Raw genomic sequence first — 19,549 nt, forward strand, 5'->3', positions numbered from 1 at the left:
TGGTTTTTTATTTTCCAGCCGACACGATTGAATCGTGAAGGCATGCGACGATGTATTTTGTCTTCTACGATCGTCGTATTGTTTTATGGAATTGAGTCGTGTCAGTTAGAGCGCAGACATCTCATATAGAGAAGAGAGTATTCTACACCTGCTTTAATTGATAAAAGTATTCATTGAAAGTTGAATAGCGTAAGATTAAATAATTTTATTATTTCCATTCCTAATTATAATTACTACATGATTGTTAAGTTCGTTTAATTATTTATAATTTCAAACGATCCTATTTTAAAAAGTAATGTTTCATAACCGCTCTATTATTAATTTCAATGCGTAAACATAATTGAATATGATACAGTTAGATCAGTATAATAAGTAATTAACTTTCACTTTGTATAATATAAAAGCTTCTGTCTCTGTAATTCGATGCAAATTTATAAATCGGACAAGTATTTTGAGGGAAGTATAACGCAGCTGCCTTTAATGCTCCGCAAATCTAGCGCCAAGATTCGGAACAACAAAACGAGAAATATTTCGGCAAACCTAGATCATTCTGCATACGCGCGGAGAACGAAGACGACCCTCGATTTATGAAGACTACGAGTCGTTGTCCTTCGACGCTTTCGCGTCTGCGTAGATAGAGCGAAAGCTATCGTCGCGAGAAACCGGAGGCGAAAGTCTCCGGTTGGCGAAGTCGCGCGTCCTCAAACATCCTCAAACAGACCCGCGCGACGCGCGCTCGAAACTTTTCCAAGGAACCTCACGCGACAAGCCCAAACAAACGTTGCGCATATCTTGTAGAGCCAATGATAAAGCGTCTCGCGAGAAAAAACAATTCCCCGAAGAGCCCGCGAGAAAGCTGGACTCCGGGCGTTTCAATTAGAGCCGAATCACGCGCGAAAATATTTGCATGCGCCACGCGAAGCACCGTGGTCGCTTTTGCTTTCGGTCCCGAACTGGGGCGTGCCTGCGACTGCATTCTCTTCTTGCGCGACGATGCAAACTTTAGAGTGATCCGTCGCGAAAATTGGTCGTGTTTGGTCAAAAGTCGGGAGTTCATCGAACTTTTCTCGAATCTTGAAATTTAAGGTTTTCCACGTCGCCGATTACGAATCTGAGGGCACAGATTTGAAATTCAAAATGGCGGCTTCGATAGACGATGCATAGGATGGCGGTTTGCGATCCTTTTGTTATCTTCTCATGCTTGTATCGGTAACTAAAGTAGGAAATACAAAAAATGCAACTAGGAATTTATTGGGTAGTTAGAATTTCAAATAGTGTACAAATTAAAAGAAGTTTAAAACGTCAATATATTATTTTTTATCTGTTAAGATGATCGGAGAAGGATGAAGATTCTATTCCCTGCAATTGACGCGGAGAATTTTTATTTTGCATTTAAACTCCGCAATCTAATCGTTACCTATGACTCGTTTAAATAATGTATGCGGACGAATCAAATGACTCAGACGCCTACTCAGAAAAACTCACGTGGAACTGAAGGTCGCAAGCGGTCACACTTGAAATTTACATGTTACTGTTCAGAATTGTGCAATCTTTCGTGCGAAACAAGTCCGAAATCGATCACTTTTGACCGTCTAGGAAGAAATTATACCATAATTGCTTATACCATAATGAAATAACGAAAATAATATAAGTGCTCACATGTGTGAAAATATAACCCAACAAATTTCTATATTACAACATAATTATTTCCACTTTCACTTAATAATCCACGTAACGCTACAATTTTATCATAAAATTTGTCTGACAAAGCAAATACTTTAGATTTGGAAGCTTCGAGGGGTTGGCGATTCAGAGAAAAAGAACAACGATAAAATATTTGAAAAAAATCAAAATCGTGGATTAGACTTTCGACCAGAAATCACCGAGCACTGGACCAACTCGTTCCGCTCCAGCCAGTGGAAAACGAATCTCGCGAGCCATTTCCACCGTTCGATCATCCCAGGTGAAATTGACATTCGACCGATCCACGGCAGATCCGATCCGAAGCGTTTGCGACGGACTTAACGAGCTCGCCGATCGTGCAAAGACGATCCCGTCCCGTCCGTTTCACGCGACGCGAACGCCACGCCTGCCGCTTTTCAGGCTATTCCCGAGCTGGTTGCATCGTTGCTAAGTAGAGCGCACGGAGTACGCGCGGAGAAAATAAATAGTCCCTTAGTCCCGCGATTTCTAAGCTCCCTGTCGAGCGGCGCGAGTCGAACGAACGAGAGGGCTCCCTTTCCGTGACACACACTTCCAATTCCCCGACTCTAATTTATTCTAATACGTTTTTTCTTTCGCTCGCGTCGCTTTCTGATTGCTCTTGTTTGCTAAAATTGAGACATTGGCTGCGAGAACATCGTTAACCCAAATTAACACGTTCACTGCCAACCGCGAATTACCACGTAGCAGAAGACCACCGCAACGCGTCTATTAAAGGCGCATTATTACGATGAAATTATTGTTTTCTATCTATTATCTTTAATTTATTTATTTATTACGTATTACTTATTATCTATCTAAAAGAAAGAAGCCGCGGATTATTAATAACATTCTGTAAACCAGAATCTTTAAGGAAATAAAGATAACGATTTTCCTTAACAATTAAAGGTGGTGTTATCTCGTGAACTGTTATCGTCGCTGTATAATACGGTATGATTCTCTCGTTTTAAAATAGCCTGGTGCCTGATAGATGTGCGAGACGAGATAAAATAATAGGTAAACGAAAGTATCGCCGACAGTTGTTGAGTCGGTGGTAAACGCGACTGACGCACGCGTCTAGAAATGTGTCTAGAACCGCGTCCGAGATCACTGGAGTTCGAACTTGAGGTCAACCAGGAAAACTGTTATTTTTGCGTTAACACAAACGATCCGAGAACTACGGTTAACAGTCCTGCGAGGAATATCGAGGGGATTCGAGCACGTGACGTCTGACAAGAGAAGTTTCGTTTCGCCAAGGATCGGAACGTGAACGTGTCTCGTAACTGCCGCGTTAGCGCCGTCGCCTTTCGAAATTAAAATATCAGCGGGCGCCTGCGTGTTTGCAGAGCATTTTCCGTGAAGTCGCGCGGCGATTGCGACGAGATAACGAGTCCTATCGATTTCTTTTATTCGCTGATCACGAGCTCGCGATTCCAAGCTCGTGTAATTTATTGTCCCTCGCGCAGACGGATTCTACACACGCTTGCCAGCAAAAGTTAAGAAATTTGTTATACGCGCGATAAAGATTTGCATCGTGTAAAATATGATTGCAATATAGCCGACGCGTTACATGCTTCGCTGTAATATGCACTGTTAATCGAACGAGACGCGTATTTATTAAAACATCATATTTTACCGAAATATTCAGGATATGCAAAGTTTCTGAACTTTTGTCGACAAGTGTACGCACGTACACCCCCATGGCAACAGGGTCGAAAACGGTTTCCGTCGACCGAGACACGCGATGATCGTCGAATTTCCGCATCTTCGGCTACGACGGAAACGCTCAACTGTTCCTCGTTTCGTTGGAAATGACTAGGGTTAGACCCTATATGCCCGCCACCGTCGCGACGGCCGATCAGCAAAACGAAAGTGGAGCATTAGTCTATTTGCTTGCTCTTTTGACTCATTGACTCGCGAGCAGTGCTTCTCATCGTTTCGTTTAATTCTGATACGGGCGTAACACGCTGCTTAACTTCTCGTCTACACTTCGTTTATTTTCATTGACTTTTTATAGTGTTTGCCTCCGGGATTATCGTCCGCTCGTCTCGCATTGAAACGCGTTATCTGATTCGTTCGTTCGAACGCTACTTGTTTCCTCCCGTGCTCATTCATATCTGTTCGCTCTCTTTTTTCTTCTCGCGCTCTCGCCTTATTCCTTTCTCCGTCCATCCGTTTGCTTTACTCGAGCTTCTGTGTTTTTTCTTTCCCGTTCATTGTTTTCCTTATCGGAGCTAACTTGTTAACACCGAACCAACCGATGTCTAAAATCGTCCAAATTACCAATAACAAGAAAAATTGCCACGCAAGAATTGCAAAGTGGGATTGGTTAACATTTTCCGTAATTTTTACAACAACGTGCACCTGAGCAAATGAATCTATTATGGTTTCAGTAATTATGAAATTAAAGATGTGAAACCGGTCATTTGATTGCAGATGGTAGGTTTAGTGTTGATCCTTTCCACTCGACCAAGCGGCATTATTACGAAATAATATCGCTTTTAACAATAATGTATACGTTAAGAGATTCTGTAATATTTGAGAAATAGTTAAGAATGTAACTACTGTACAAGTCGACGGACTCCATTCCTTATTTATAAAATTCAATAGATCTTATGAACTTCTAACGAACACTGATCTTCTGCCATTTTGTTTTTAATAAATGAATGATGAATATTTTCGTAACATGCCAACAACGACAATTAAATCTGGGCCTGCGGCGAATGTGAATCTTAAGGGGTCGACAGAACGCGGCAGTTTTTCGAAGAATATCGAGCAAAAGAATATTGCGAACTGCATCGATGTTTTCTCGTACTCAACAATGCGATCCAGTCTCAGTTTCGCCACGGCCACAATCGGATGAATCGAATTATGACGAATTGAATTGAACGCGAATTATCTCAGTCAGCAGCAGCGATTGTCACGCGAGTATCGCGGAGCAAAATGCTGATAGTTTCGAGTTCGTGCTCGAACCACGATCAAAAAACATTGAACATCTACTTCTGCAAATTTCGAGGATTTTTACGCGATATTCATTTATTTAACCATTTACTGAATTTATTGTTGACAACTGCCCAGTTGTAATAAAGAAACGAGTGCGAAATTGCGCATCGCACAAGGCAAGATTAACCCATTGCTGAACTTCGCATAGCTGAAATTGTCATATAATGTGACAAAATAATTTCGTTTATATTCCACTAATTGTACAAAGTATAATTGCTGCACGTTTTAGAAAATTTCGAATTCAGAGTTAAAATGTCTTCGAGTGTAAAAGATACAAGTGTAGTCAGATTGTAGACTCGGTTTTCGAAGGAAGAGCATTTCAAGAGGCGAGCATCCAGACACGTGCGACGCGTGTCTACACATATTCGACTGTAGAAACGATATCTTGAGAACGTCCGGCTAGTGCGCCCGCTAATCTTGGCGTACAATAGTTTTCATCTGGTACACCATAGGATCCACTTGTTCTTTGCGGTTCCCGAGGCGAGAACATAATGCGGTGCATTGACCATTCCCCCTGGAAGCACGCCTAACTCGATCGTAAACACGGAATACGGAGGTCTGCGCCGTGTTGCGGCACTAAAATCGTTTTCAATACACGAGCCATCTATTGGGGGAGATGAAGCGGTCAGATGAAAACGACCTTGATCAAGCTCCCATCGCAGCGTCCATGCGAGCGTTGCTCGCGACAACATGGACGAGGGGCCCCCTCCGACGCCTGTCGCGGAAGTGAATCGTTTAAAGCGGATTCGAGAGCCGCCGCGAACCGGTGTGCCGGCGATCAATACTTTCTGTCGTCGTCCGCGAAGCTTTTTCGATCGGTCCGGGTGCGTCCCACGTCCGCGGGCTTCGAGCGTGGAAAAATAAAGATCGCGGGAGGGGGGAAACGGAGCGCCGCGACGGCGCTCGGGAAGCCTCGCGTGGGTTCCGAGCAATCTTTCCGCTTCGTTCCCGATAAGGCAATCTCTCTATCCTCTCGTATCTGCAGCGTCAAACAGCGATCCATGTTGCACGCATCAATATTTATAGAACCGCGTCGCGGCGACGCCGAGCGATTTAAAAAACCGGGGAACGCGCGGCCTGTGGCGCCCACGCGCGAAAAAATCGACGGATTCCGTCGCGGTGCCAAACCTGGGAACGGTTCGAACCTGACGAACGCCGATAACGTGTTCCACGGGCCGGTCGACAATTTTTACGTCACAGATGTTTACCGTCGAAAGCTGCAAGGTCTGCTATCTTGGCGATTATGGGAGTGGCTTTCGCTTGGAGAACGCTGTTTCATGGATAATTGGGTATGCGGGTACGCTAGCCGTGCCGATCGAGCCTCGAACACGGTGTCTATCTGGTAGGCGTGTCGATTAATTAGTGCATCGCCGATCCGTTTGTCCACGCGCGGTGCACGCAATTTTTGCTGCCCTTACGGTCGATCATCGCTTTTCGAGCTAATTAATTCAGGCACGCTAATGCGACGGCATACAGAAAGAGTGTGTGTGTGTGTGTGTGTGTGTGTTGCACAGGTGTTTCAGGGGTGGTACACGACGTGTTATCTCTATCTGGCGACACAAAGCCTCCGCGCAATTGCTTGCTTTGGCGAAAAAAACAGTTGCCGTGTTGGCACGGGTGCGCCGAGTTTGAGCAAACAATAGAAAAAGAAGCGAGGTACGCAGGCTGCACCTCCGGTAAACGGCGGAGGACCTTGCTTTCTAAGATAACATACACTCGAGCACGTTACTCAGTTACTGCACTCGTCTCGCGGATGTATTTCTACCTTTGTGCGTGTAATTGAAGGGTACGACAAGATGGGTATACGTTGACATGATACACATTTTCAAACAAGGTAATCGCTGCTTTCGGGACGAACTCGATGATTTATCCCGTCAGCTGTAGTCCAGGATTAACTAGACCGTGGACGTTTGTACGCCATAAATATTCAAACTGCATGTGCCATTCGTGCACCAAAGTATGTAAATATGCGGAGAATGTGTAAATATGTACGAAAGTATGCAATATATGCAGGAAAATATGTAAATATGCACTATATCAAATGTTAAGTTTAATTAATATTATGTGTTAAATCTAATATTAAATAACAAAAAATCGTATTATTGACGATAAATACATTCTTCATTATTTTCATCAACGATGAAAGCGACACTGCTTTCAATCGAGCTTTTCATCAATGAGATGCTACATTTCCGTACTTTCGGTGTGTACATTGCAACACACTACTGCACAGGTTTCTAAAGTATACATGTTTTTTGGTATCTACCAGCAGTTGTTACATGAATTTCTGTGCCGGTCCAGTTGTCTGCTTTCTAAAAAAAAGAATATGCATTTGCACAAATATCTTGACAACAGTTTAAAAGAGCTCTACCATTGTATCCGCGATCATGCGAGGCCAACATTGGCACAATGGAGGTACAGTCACGCCGGAAACGTGTGCGAGTAGCGTTTCCTCCAATCCGCGATCTCGCAATCGTGGCTCGCATTGCAGATCGCACGGGACACCATCGTCCGTCGACTATCGATGGTGCAGCATGCCGCCGTTGTCACCTGTTAGCGAGGCGGAGCGAGAGGCGGATCGCCCGACCGAGTGACTGTCGGTTGCGAAACAAACACTGCCCGACGATCGGAGGAAGGCGAACGTCGATCGCATACTCAACAAACAAATTTGTCTCGTTCCACTAACCCAATCGCGCGAATGAATCGCGCCACGAGTTCACGATCTATCAAGGCCGCGTGTCGCAACTTTCGCTATCTCGGTTATGTTTCCACCGCGGTCGCATTCGCGGAAAAATTTCGCTAAATCTGTACTGGTTTTACTCTATTTTCGCTGTGCGCTTGCGGTCTTGCCAATTAGTTCCTTTCGGATATATTTGGCGACCTTGAGTAATCGTAATTTTCTTCCTTACCATATGGCAACTAAAGATACGTATTTTTTTTTTCTAACGATTTTTTATATTTCAATCTTTTGTTGTTTGAAGTTTTTGTATCCTACTGGTCTTTTTATAACTGCTAATTGTGTAACACGATCATGATTATAATAAATTTATTACTGCTTCTTTTTATTATTATTATTATTATTATTATTACTACATGTCGACTAATCGCTAGGTATACTGTAACATTTTTGCGCAAATAAAATGATACCAGATTCAAAGTATCAATACTTTCTTTAAGATAGACATCCCGAAACTCGACGTACGATCTTCTTTATTCACGTCAGGTTTTCGGATAATCAATTTTAAGCATTTGGTTATAAATGAAATGCTTCAACCTTCAAACTCATGGTAATTTCAGTTTGATGATAGTATTTCCGTCCTTTGTTAAATGACTGAATAGTTAAATAGATGAATAATGAAATAATTTAATGATATACCCAGAGTTAACTTAACGGATCACAAACAGTTCGATCCGTGTCCAAATACTATTAAATTAACCGTAAGCCGATTAAAAATGTCTAAGAATGTACATAAAATCCTGATCGAAGGCAACACCTCTCGTGTTCACGGCTCAGAATCGACAGACTTCTGACAATCCACAGGTAAAAACTGAAATGCCTTTCAGTATTCCATGCTAGCCAACTTTACTGCGTAGCGCACCGCAACTTTTGCATTTTACGAGTGTTCGCCGCGCAGAATACGTCGGGTTCTCGATTCATCGGGAAAACGAGGCGGCGAAGCCGCAGCCGGACAGGTGCGCGTCGCGATCGGTTGCAGCAGCGGCAACAGCAACCACGCAATCCTCTCGGTGAAAGGAAAGCTCGTCGAGAAGTTTGTTCGATCCAAGGCGAACACCGGCGACGACCATTTCGCCGATGGCCGTGTCAGTTTCGACGATTGCGAGAGAGAGGAGAGGAGAGAGAGAAAGAGAGAAAGAGAGAGAGAAAGATAGAGAGCCAGCCGCTTTGGTGCAGCCAAGCGAATCGGTGAATTGGTGCAGCGACTGGCAGACGGTAAAAACGTCGACGACAGATTAGATAGCTATTGTTCCAAGACCCAGCCGAGAAACGAGCCGAGGGGAACACGCGGCGCCGTCGTGCGTCCCGCGTGAAACGATCGAATGGATTCCGGTCGCGAGACAGGTTCGCGACCAACGCTTTTCCGCCGCGCGTTGAAACGCTTTAGCCGCGAGCCGAGAACCCATTGTTCCGACGCGGAGGAAGTAATTATCGTGGCGGAGGCCGAGTGTCCCACGTGAATCGCAGGAACAGAGCCACGGAGGAACCTCGGGGAGGCGAGCGGCACAGTTGAGAACTATTCGAGATATTATTCAAATAATATTTTATTCAATGAATTCATTCGAAGTGTTACTCGAATGAAATTATCCTCGAACGATTCAATCGCAATATTTCTCGATCAAACTTTGATATCGAAATGAAGTTCGAATAAAACTTGACTCGAACGGGCGAGCGAAGCGTCGTCGACGTCACGAATAAACCATTACCGGGCCCAATTATATCGTTAGCCAGCGGCGTCGTTTGTCATAATTACCGGCTGGGTTCGCCGAAACGACGGATTCGCTGTTTTCCTTATCGACTTCCGTTTCTATCCGTGACGACACACATTGTCAGCTGGCCGATTCGCGTGAATCGATTTAAATCGAATCGAGTGCGGTGACATCGCTCGAGAACAGCCGAGATTCGTTCACGAAATTATTATTATTATAGCGCGTTGCGTCAGCCTCGCGTTCTCGGAACGACTCGAGGAAACGCATGGGCACATCGGTAGACAGTGTGGAGGTTCTCTAAATTGCAGCTGCACCGGGTCAAAACTGCACTCGCGCGTGCTATTTGGTTAGCTAGAACCGTGCGCGGCAGGAAATGAGCCAGTTATCTGAGTGTTATCGTGTCACGGTGACGTAATCACAAATTTTTTCGCGACCGTTCTAGGCGAATAAGCTCGCTAATGTTCTCCGATATAGTGACGTAATAATCAACGATCAGATAACCTCTCAATATTTATAAACGTAGTTACTTTTTCTTGCTGGATGTACATGTGTTACGCGATCGATCGACATTGCGTTGTACAGTGTACTTTGGAGACAGCGACGAATGCTATTATACTTTGCCAAGGCCGCGATGTCTATGAATTAGCTACTGTCTCGACAGCTTTGTGTTGCGAGATTATGGGAATCAAAATGCGATGCTGATACAGTCTCGCATTTCTTCAACAACGATCGTGCCATCGGCCATTACCAATTCCACTGCTTTTCATTGGTAAATTACTAACGATTCCGCGAGAATCTACTAGCGCAAGAAATTTGATGAAAGAAAAACTGTTTGCTTTTCTCATAGACGCGCGAACGCGTAAGTGCAGTTATTCCACCGTAGAATCGCGTCAGGGGCGCCATCGACTCGCACTATTTTGCAATACGCCAACCACGCGAGACGTACTGTTTTTAAAGAAATCATACGATTATGCGAAGTACGATCAGTATGTCGGTACACTTCGTTAACACTTGAACGACGCCGACCGAGTTGCACAGCTCCCGACCGTTAATTGAAATTCAAGGCATTTCAATCGATAGCAATAAAAAGATCGAGGCATCTGAGCAAACTAAAGATATGTTCGAAAATATTCTGAAGTTACTTCCTGATGGTCCAAGTACCATCCGCACAATCACGAAAGATGACCGACTTTCAGAGCGTCGAACAAAGGTGACTTACAGAACAGAATTTTACCGAATTCTTTACCCCATCTATTTGTTCAAATAAATTATTCGAATAGGGATCGTTTTTGTCTTTTCGTAATCGTATAAGGATACATTTATGCGAATACATTCGGGGTCGATGCAACGCTTAAGAAAAAGAATACCGAATAAATAAATCGATAAACTATAGAAAAAATACTTAAAATCCTATAATTTTTACTCGATTATTTCCAAATCGATCATTTTCCGTACGAAAAACTCTGAACGTGCTAAACTCTTATTCGAATAATAATAATCAATCATCCGAATAAAATGATTCCAAACGTAACACGCGAAATTGCTTCGGGGACCCGCGAGTTCGCACAAAGGACCATCAGACAACTGAGAAAGATCCCGTTGACTGCGTTACCCTAAGGGTTAGTCCTCGAAGGCTGGGGCAACAATCTCGCTTACCTGCAATGATACCCTCGGCCTGGTGTGTCGTTTGCTGTAGCTGGTTCTGGCCGGGTGCTGCGAGTTAGACGGCGGTAGGGGAGGCTGTGATCTCCTAGCGATCGGGTCGTTCGCGTTGTTCGGCTTGTTCCTGACGGTAACTGCGTTGTTCGCGGGAGTTCCGTTGATGGATCGGGGTGTCCCGGTGCCGGGAATCGTGGCCGGTATCGTCGAGGGCGGGTCCCGATGGCTTTTGGTGCGTCGAAGGAGGCGCCGGAAGGTGTTCTTGACGGTGGCGGCGAGATGCGATCCACCGCCGCCGCCGCCTCCGCCGCCACCCCCGCGATCGCTGGGATCGTTCATCGGTTTGTAATCGAGCATCTTCGCCTTGGCGGAGGGCATCGGTGCCACTTTGTGACCGCCCGTCTCGGTCACGTACATGCCAGCCAACCGAGAACCGGGAAACCGATCTTCGACCTCTTCCGATCGGTCTTCGACGATCAGTATCGCCAGATTTATTCCGTGGCCACTTTCAACCTGGAAGACTACTACTCCGGCAAGATTTTTTTTTGACCTTCGGGTATTTTTCGAACAAATGTTTCTCGAGTTCGTGACTGTGATCCCTCGGAAGCAGTTCGTCTGTCTTCGAAGTCTGCGTCGATGTTTTTACTGTTCACCACAGCTTCAACCACCCTCGGATCTGCTATGATCCTATGGTGCTCTTTTAATTATCTAATTGGTCTTTCTTCGATTCTAGTTGGTCTTTCTTCTAACATCTAATTGGTCGTGCCTCTATTCTAATTGGCTCGAGATTCTTCGGATCTTGAGGATTCGGATCGTTGCCGAATACGGCGAACACGATAGCAAGCTGGCTCTCCTCGCGAACTCTCTTATCGTTCTCACACCGTCGACTCGCACTTTCCACGCGGAATCGAGCACAGTCTCACTGACACGCTAGCGTGTGGATCGCAGCGGGGTTTCTGCGAGTAAAAGAAAGATCGGTTTGAACAACGGACCGGCGAAGCCGAGAGTGGCAGCGCGCGGTCAACAGTTTTCGGGGCCCGAAACATCCAACCGTATCCCACTACCCCCAGCCCCCCCACCCCTCTCTCTCTCTCTCTCTCTTTCACTCTATCCCTCTGCTACCCTTTCTCTCTTTTAGCTTCTCGACTTGTCTTTTTCTTGGTGCTTCGGCTGCCGAGGCTCGCCCCGAGATTCGCTGCCCGAGGAACCAAGGAACCGGATAACGCCTCGCGACGCGACGCGGCACGCGGCGCAGGTGTTGGTGCCGCGGCAGGTGGAACACGCCGATCTTTTTTACTCCTCTCGCGAGAGTCTCGACTTTCAGCTGGCCGGCGTTTAAGGGATTCGCGATAGGAACCTCCACGAGGACCAGGTTACGACGTGGCCTGATTGGTTGCTGTTGCGAAACGTAATCGTTTTCGATTGATCCTCGCCTCGAGAGACGGAGCGTGCGTTACTATAACAATTGCTATGCCAATTTTTGTATTTCTAAGCTATTGTTTTAACGGGGGTGACGATCCCGTTTATTGTTAAAAAAACGTCATCATCCTACGATGATTTTTCACGACATTATCGCACGGTCAAAGTATGCCAATTTTTATCCGAACTGTTTCTATACTTCGATTCAATGTATGCTATAATTCAATTAATTTCGATGCGATTTATTATTTTAAATATTCTAGATGAATTCAAAGTTAATTGAGCCCGAAAAGAAACGGAAGGCACAGCGCTTGGTCCAGCCCGCAGTAACCGGCTCCGGTATACTGTGTTTTTGGTTTATCGGACCGGATCTAGGATCAAGGCTGTCGCTCATCCAGATTATTCTAGATCCAGCTCGCTGGGCTAGCACCGATGGAGATCGTCGACCCTAAACGCTGTGAAAGCTAGGGGGCGAAGCGAGTTTCTGCTCGAGTTCCTTGAGCAGAGCATCGCGCCGGTGGTCTCTCTCCTCTAGTTAGCGAAAGGTTGTGCACGCGCTGGCTATCGATCGACAGAGCGTAATCCACAGGGGAGAGCCAAGGGACGCTCGAGGATTCAGCGAGTAAAATTATCGCGAGGTGACGCGCGGCGAGGGTAAACACGGCGAAGAGAGGAGGTCGTCGAGGTCGGCGAGGGTGTAGAGAAAGAGACAAGCACGGACGGATCGAGTTTTGTCGTGTGGGTGTGTATCGCGGCGGTGACGCAAGAATCGCGAAACGTTCGATAATCCAGCGATGATCCGTCCTTGCCTGCCCGACTTATTAGCCGGCCAAGATTCTACGAGGAGTTACGCAACCAGAAGCGATCGGAGCTAACCACCGCGGATAATGGGAGATTTCATATCGAGAAAGAGAGACGGATCCACTTACGCCCGGGATCCGTTTAAGCGAACCACCTGTCATTGACTGGAATCAAGCGCAAACGGCATCTGCCGCAATTTCCGTTCGAGTTCAGCGCAGAATAATCTGCTCGGCCTCGGCGCGGACCAAGATGCGAGGACCTGCATAACCGCGTTTGATTTTTTGATTTTCGCCGCCCTTCTATAAATAGTTCGATATGCTTAGCGGCTCGCAATTCGGCAGGTTGGAATCGTTCGGCGATCCTCGCGATTTCTTTCTCGCGAAACTATACGATCGTTCGTCTTGAAATTTTCGGGACAGTTTGCGACAGGATCGAGAAACGTTCAGGAATCTTTTCGTTCCTTAAGTGATCGACAGAAATGGGCACACGGAAGTCGTTACGTAACGACGCATGAGCTATCGTATGAAAAAGAAATAAAGATACGCGTGGTATTTTTTGAAAGATTCGAATGGAAAATATGTTTCTTTAATAGTAGCTATAAGTCACATTTTCCTCGTTATAAGAAAGGATTGCTATTGTTCGTTGACTAATGTGTCGTTAAGATAATTTCGAGTCAAGCTAATTTATAGTAACCTCATCGTTTACTTGACGATATCTTTTTAACATTGTATCGACATTAGCGTTTCGATGTTATTCACAGTATAACGCCGTATCCGTGGTTCTACTTTACTGCATTCTCTCTTATCAGAAAATCTTGTGAATTTGTGGTCGTCCGCCAGTTCGGTAACGAGCAATAAAAATAAATGAATAGAGAATGGAGACAACGCGCGCGTCAGAACGAGCCTGCGAAGCGAGGAAAATATTTTACCGTTCCCGACGTACGCATTAACATCGGCCTTTTGCATCTTACATAAAAGGTGACACGTTGTACGGCTCGCGCTGCACCGTGCAAGTGAAATCCATTGTGCCAATGCGAGACGACGCCGCAAAATTATTCTTCGCATCTGCCGAACGATTCACGGCGATCTCTGTAGGATCCTCGATCCTGTTGTTCCCGTTCTCCCACCGCGTTTCTCGGTCGTTTCAAACGCGAACCTAAATCCACGTCACAGTGTTCCGAACGGTTGTACGCTAGCTGGAGAAAATCCAAACGTCAAATCGCAGAGGAAAAATTGCTGATGGCAACCGCGTCGTAAGTAGACTACCGAGTTTTACACGTTTGCGACACGTGCGAAGGAAAATAAGCACGTGAACGCGTGCGCGCCAACAACAACAATATCCTTCTAATTAGCAAACCAAATATCTTCCTGTGATTCATTAACGCGAGAACTACCGAGCTCTTAACGAGACTGATGCTTATTGTTTCACGACAATGGCAGGATTGGTTTTATTCGAACTTCGCACGATTTATACTACGATATGCGCTTTGACGAAGACGATTATTTGAAAATTTCACCTAGGAACGTTTCCACGATACCGGGAGCTCTAAAAGAAATCACTTGGACCGGTTTAGTAGTTCTACTGTTGAACGTTCCAATTGAAATTTACTCTGGAGATCCACTGTTCAGTCCTATGCGTAAAATGCGGAAACGTAAAAATGTAATTTCGCTCGAAATCACACGAAACAGCTACACGTTCCCAATCTGGACGGAAATCCGCAGCAATACTGGTCTCCCGTCGCGCAATTCGAATAATTCCACGGGTTTACCGTAACGAAGCGGTCTCGCATAAAAGACCTGGTTCCATCAACAACGTGGGACGTCCCGCGATCCACGACCACTCCGTCGTATCCGTCGCAAACCCCGTTCGCATCTCGTCGACTACGAGAGGTCCGCCCACGCGCCACGAACCGCACTAGCAACCCCGAAAATACCGGACACTTCGCCGCGGTCAACGCCGTTCGCGACGCGAAAGAACCCGCGATAGAGGAATTCTGCCGGAGCGCGTATCGCCGTGAACACCGCCGCGACGTGGAATCGCGGGGTTCGGTGGCGGGAGCGAGACCGCGCGACTTCCTAATGTCGTTAGAGTTAAACGAATTAGGCCAGTTCTTCGATACGTGGACGGGCACGTAACCTTAGGCTATATAGTCCGGCGAAACGGGGATTGCGCGTTTCGACTGTGACGCACGCTCTACGGCCACGAGAGACCGGCTATCGCCGGTTTGCGGCCTGCCGAACAGTTAACCACTTTCCTACGGCACGCTAACGCGTTCCCAGAAACCCGGCCAGAAGAAATCCACGCCGAGAAGAACGCCCCGGTGACTTTTATAGCTTCGAACGGCCGTCGACTTCGACGCAGTTCGAACCCCGCGGTTTGCGCAACGTCGATTAGAAATTCGCGTCCACGACCGAGTAGTCGATGAACCGGCGATTCCTTTTCGAAAACATTTTTCTTTATCACCTGGATAGTTGATACCGCGTTGTTACTTCTTGGAAGATTTTCAGCAGAGTCTCGAAAATCTGGATCTCTTTTCATATCGAACGACGCATTGTTTGAACAACTGTACAATCGACGATGACTCTAACAATATTATTCGTTCATTTTGCAAAACAAATTTGCTTCGAAAAGAACTTATACCTTTTGTTCTTCCTATTTATTTTATTTAATTTGTAATGGTTTCGAGTACATAGTTTTGCTTAGATGTCGAAGCTATCGTGATATGACATTTCTCCTTGTTATATCTGTCATTTAATTTCTATAAATCGAGCGATTAGGCGTGATTATTACACTGCGCCAAACTGACCCGGTAATCGCGATCCAAAGGTTAATCAACCACTGGATTTTTGGAAAATTTCGCGTCGAACCGCGCTACGAGATACGCTTGAAACAAAGAATTTGTCTGTTCGCTAACCGGATTATAAATCTTGTAGATTACGTATGCAGCGTATTTCCATGTTCGTGTATTATGTAACCAACGTGTTACAAAATCACGGTTCTTATGAATCGTAGCATTTCAGAACCAGATACCGCACTATAGTAACAAAAAGTTTATTTGCTCAATGAATTGACGAGCAGGAACTGTGTAACACGTTCTTAACGAGACGCGTTTCGACGAAACACGTAAACGGAATAATTATGTAAATCGCAACTACAAGGTGCACATTATTGCTGGCACGACGATTCAAATTGTATAGTATTAAATTGTATAGTATCAAATTGTATAGTATCTAATCGCATAGTCTCGAATCGTATAGTATTGAATCGTATAGTATTGAATCGTATAGTATCGAATCATATAGTATTGAATCGTATAGTATCGAATCATATAGTACCGAATTGTATAGTATCAAATTGTATATTATCGAATCGTACAGCATCAAATTGTATATAATCGAATAATATGAAAACGCACAGTACCCTGATTCTCAAAATATCAATGACTCGAAGGTTAAAAAACCGAGTGAATAGCACGGTACTGAGTTCACTTTGTATACTTTCATCGCACGTAAACGTCTGCCGACGTTTACAGCGAATGACAGCGGAGGCTTACTCCGATAAGCATTAAAAACAGCGCAATCAACGTCCAAAGAAACGATTAAAGACGCAGCCCGTCTAAAAATCGTAAACCGATAAGCGAAAAGTAAGCAAGCGAATAATTGTTTCAGCATTATTTCGGTGTGGTATTAAAATTTAAAAAATACGCACGATCTCCATTCATTGTACAAAAAAAATTCATACTGAAATTTATAGAGGAGTGATTACCGATAAACATTCGTCGCAAAAGTTCGTTATCAGATCATCGGAAATATCTAAAAAGTCTTGCCAACGCTGTTGACCGATCTGGAAAGGGATTTTCAAATTCGAAAGATAAATCTTTTCGTTACGTTAAACTTGAAAAATTGAATTACGGCCACCGGGAGCGAGTTTCTTTACCGCTGCGAGACGGGACACGATTCGAAGTCTCGGTCCGTATGTCTCTCGGAGTCGACGTCGCTCGAAACAATGGAGTCGCACAGCACGGTCGTACCGCCACAAAGTTGCTGCAGCGTAACAAGTAGAGAAACGTGCGTCGGATTGTAAACGGTTTTCGAACGATTCCTGTAGTTGTTGGAAGACTCGAGAGAGCCGCGGCAATCAATCGCGCAATTCCACCGGTGCAGCTCGTCGAGACGTTATCGAAGACCGGTTTCGTCAGATTCCGCCTCGGAATGATTACGTTAATCTGCGGCGTCGTAGAAACGGAACGCGAACGAAAACAAACGAGATTTCAGCGTCGCCCTCTCTGCCGCGCGATCCGGCAATTTTCAAGCGCTAACGTAAAATTCGAGAAGTCTACGCAAAAGTTTTCATTCGATAAAAATTGAAGGTGGCGAGAACTTATTTCGTGAAATCGTGTAAACGACACACTGTGCGTCGGCTAAAGAGGGGATCGATGAACCGGCGAGAAAATAGAGAATAAAAGTGCAGGATGGACCCGGTGCCCCGAAAAATTTCGTCGACAACAACGGACGCCATGGGTGCGCCACTCGTTGGAGCGTACCTGTTGCGTCGACGACGGACAGCAAATTAAAACGCGACGCGGTCGCGCGTACGGTGCCACAACGCGGAGATATCACCTATCGTTCGCAATGGTTCAAGAACCACTGACAGTTCGCACCGATAACCTGCGTTGCCTGCGAAACGGAAAATTCTGGGACACGGTGGAAATCGATGCCTGTGTTCCAGCGAGCCGCTCGACCATGCAAGGCCCGTAAGAAATTAACGCGTTGTTGACCGATGACGAAGCGACTCGCGTATCGTACACTACTACCTGTTGACGAGTTTACTCGTTCCGAACGCGCCGTTTAGCCGTGCAAACTGTGCATACGTGTTGCGGCTAGTTGGAACTTTCTGTATCGGAATTAACGCATTGTGTCTGATTCGATTTCAAGAAAATTAATTGAACATGATCGGTTGGTGAAAATTAATTGAAGAGATCCAATTCAACCAAATTAATTGGAGAAAACTAATTCAAGAAAATTAATTCAAGAAAATTGATTCAAGAAAATTAATTCAAGAAAATTAATTCAAGAAAATTAACTGACGAAACTTAATCGAAGAAAAATAACTGTAAGCATCAGCGGTTCAGTCTTGCTCAATAATATTTATATGGACAATACGGCTACTTAAAAAACACTAACCGTTGTATCCTATAAGACCTAAGTCGCTAGGAGGCGCGGTTAGAACTATCGTAACGATTTTTAATAAACCTACGTAGGAAAATCTATATTCGCGCAAGGGGTTCTATTAGCGACGCTACCGCGCTATTTATAATACGAGCGATCTGCGAATCCGAACAAGTTATTCTCGCAATTTTTACAACGTCGAGCAAACAGAAAATCGATTCGAAACGTAAACGTAAACGGTGCAGACGGCGAACCCGTTGACCCAATATACATATACGGACGGTTTGCACGCACGGCGATCGAGGTATATAAGCATCGATCCGATCTAATCCGTACAATCTCGACGATTACCTGGCCAGTGCACCGATTAATTAAAATACTGCAAACAAACTGGGAAAAAATTTCACACAGTTTACGCGCGAGTCGCGCAGTTAACGGTGCATCAAAATCGATCGGAATAGCGCGCGCGACGATGCTGGTAAACACTTTTAATTAATAATTCAATTTAACAAATATTTTTAATGAATGTAATTCAATTTAATTTATTTAATCTACTTATATATATATACGGGTAAACACAGACATTTTTACAATAAAGAAGAAAAAACGTAAAAGTAAATACCGACAGGTATTTTGCAAACTGTATGAGCTAAACTCTAGATCGTAGAAATATGATAGAAATGCGCGATACGCGTAGACAGGTGTACAGAAACGGCGGATACTTTCCTGTTCAGCGGTTCGCGATCACTTACGAGCTTGTTTACGAGTCATCGATCAGCGACGAATAAAAATCTCATCGGAGATCTCTGCAGGCTCTGAAATTTTCCTAGATCCATCACAGAGAGAAAGAGAGAGAGGGAAGGTTCGGAGAACTCTTCGCTGACTCACACGAATCACAATTCATCAAAGATTTCTCGTCGTCTCCAAATTTCCCAGATCCATCGTGTTGTCGTTGAGAGAGAAAGAAAAAGCGGGAGGTGAGAGGGAGCGGGACCAAGAAAACTACCTTGAAGGCAGCGTTCCGCAGCGATGCGCGTGACAAAACCGTTGATTCGCTAACGAACACAGTCACACACCCGTATATATATATGTATATACATATATATACGCACGCACGCGCAATCACAGTCTCCGTAAAGACTCGCGCTTGTCGTCGATCGACCAACACTTCGCGGGACCCGGCGGTGTCCCCCCGAAAATCCTGACACACTTTGGTAGCCGGCGTTGCCACGTGCTCCTCTGCTCTTCCTTTGTTTACCTGATCGGCCGCAGATCGGTCTCGATCAAGGTGCAGCAGCTCGGGCCTGGTTAAATCTCGATCGATTCAACGATCGCGGCGCGGTTGGATCGCG

The 19,549-nt window shown here is 45.2% G+C and overlaps 1 protein-coding gene across 6 annotated transcripts in view; it reads right to left on the minus strand.

Moving 5' to 3' along the window:
* LOC144475797 (serine/threonine-protein kinase MARK2-like) overlaps positions 1-19,549 on the minus strand; it is a 111,965-nt gene that overhangs the window by 76,132 nt on the left and 16,284 nt on the right. The window contains exon 1 of one of the 6 annotated variants that reach the window (XM_078192073.1): positions 10,807-11,406. The exons of the other annotated variants lie outside the window; for them this stretch is intronic. Coding sequence (XP_078048199.1) covers positions 10,807-11,226 — 420 coding nt within the window. The 5' untranslated portion in view covers positions 11,227-11,406. Of the gene's footprint in view, positions 1-10,806; positions 11,407-19,549 lie in introns of those variants that run through there. 6 annotated transcript variants of the gene reach the window in all.

This window comes from Augochlora pura, chromosome 10 (genome assembly GCF_028453695.1).
Source record: "Augochlora pura isolate Apur16 chromosome 10, APUR_v2.2.1, whole genome shotgun sequence".
In the NCBI taxonomy this organism is placed as follows: Eukaryota; Metazoa; Arthropoda; class Insecta; order Hymenoptera; family Halictidae; genus Augochlora; species Augochlora pura.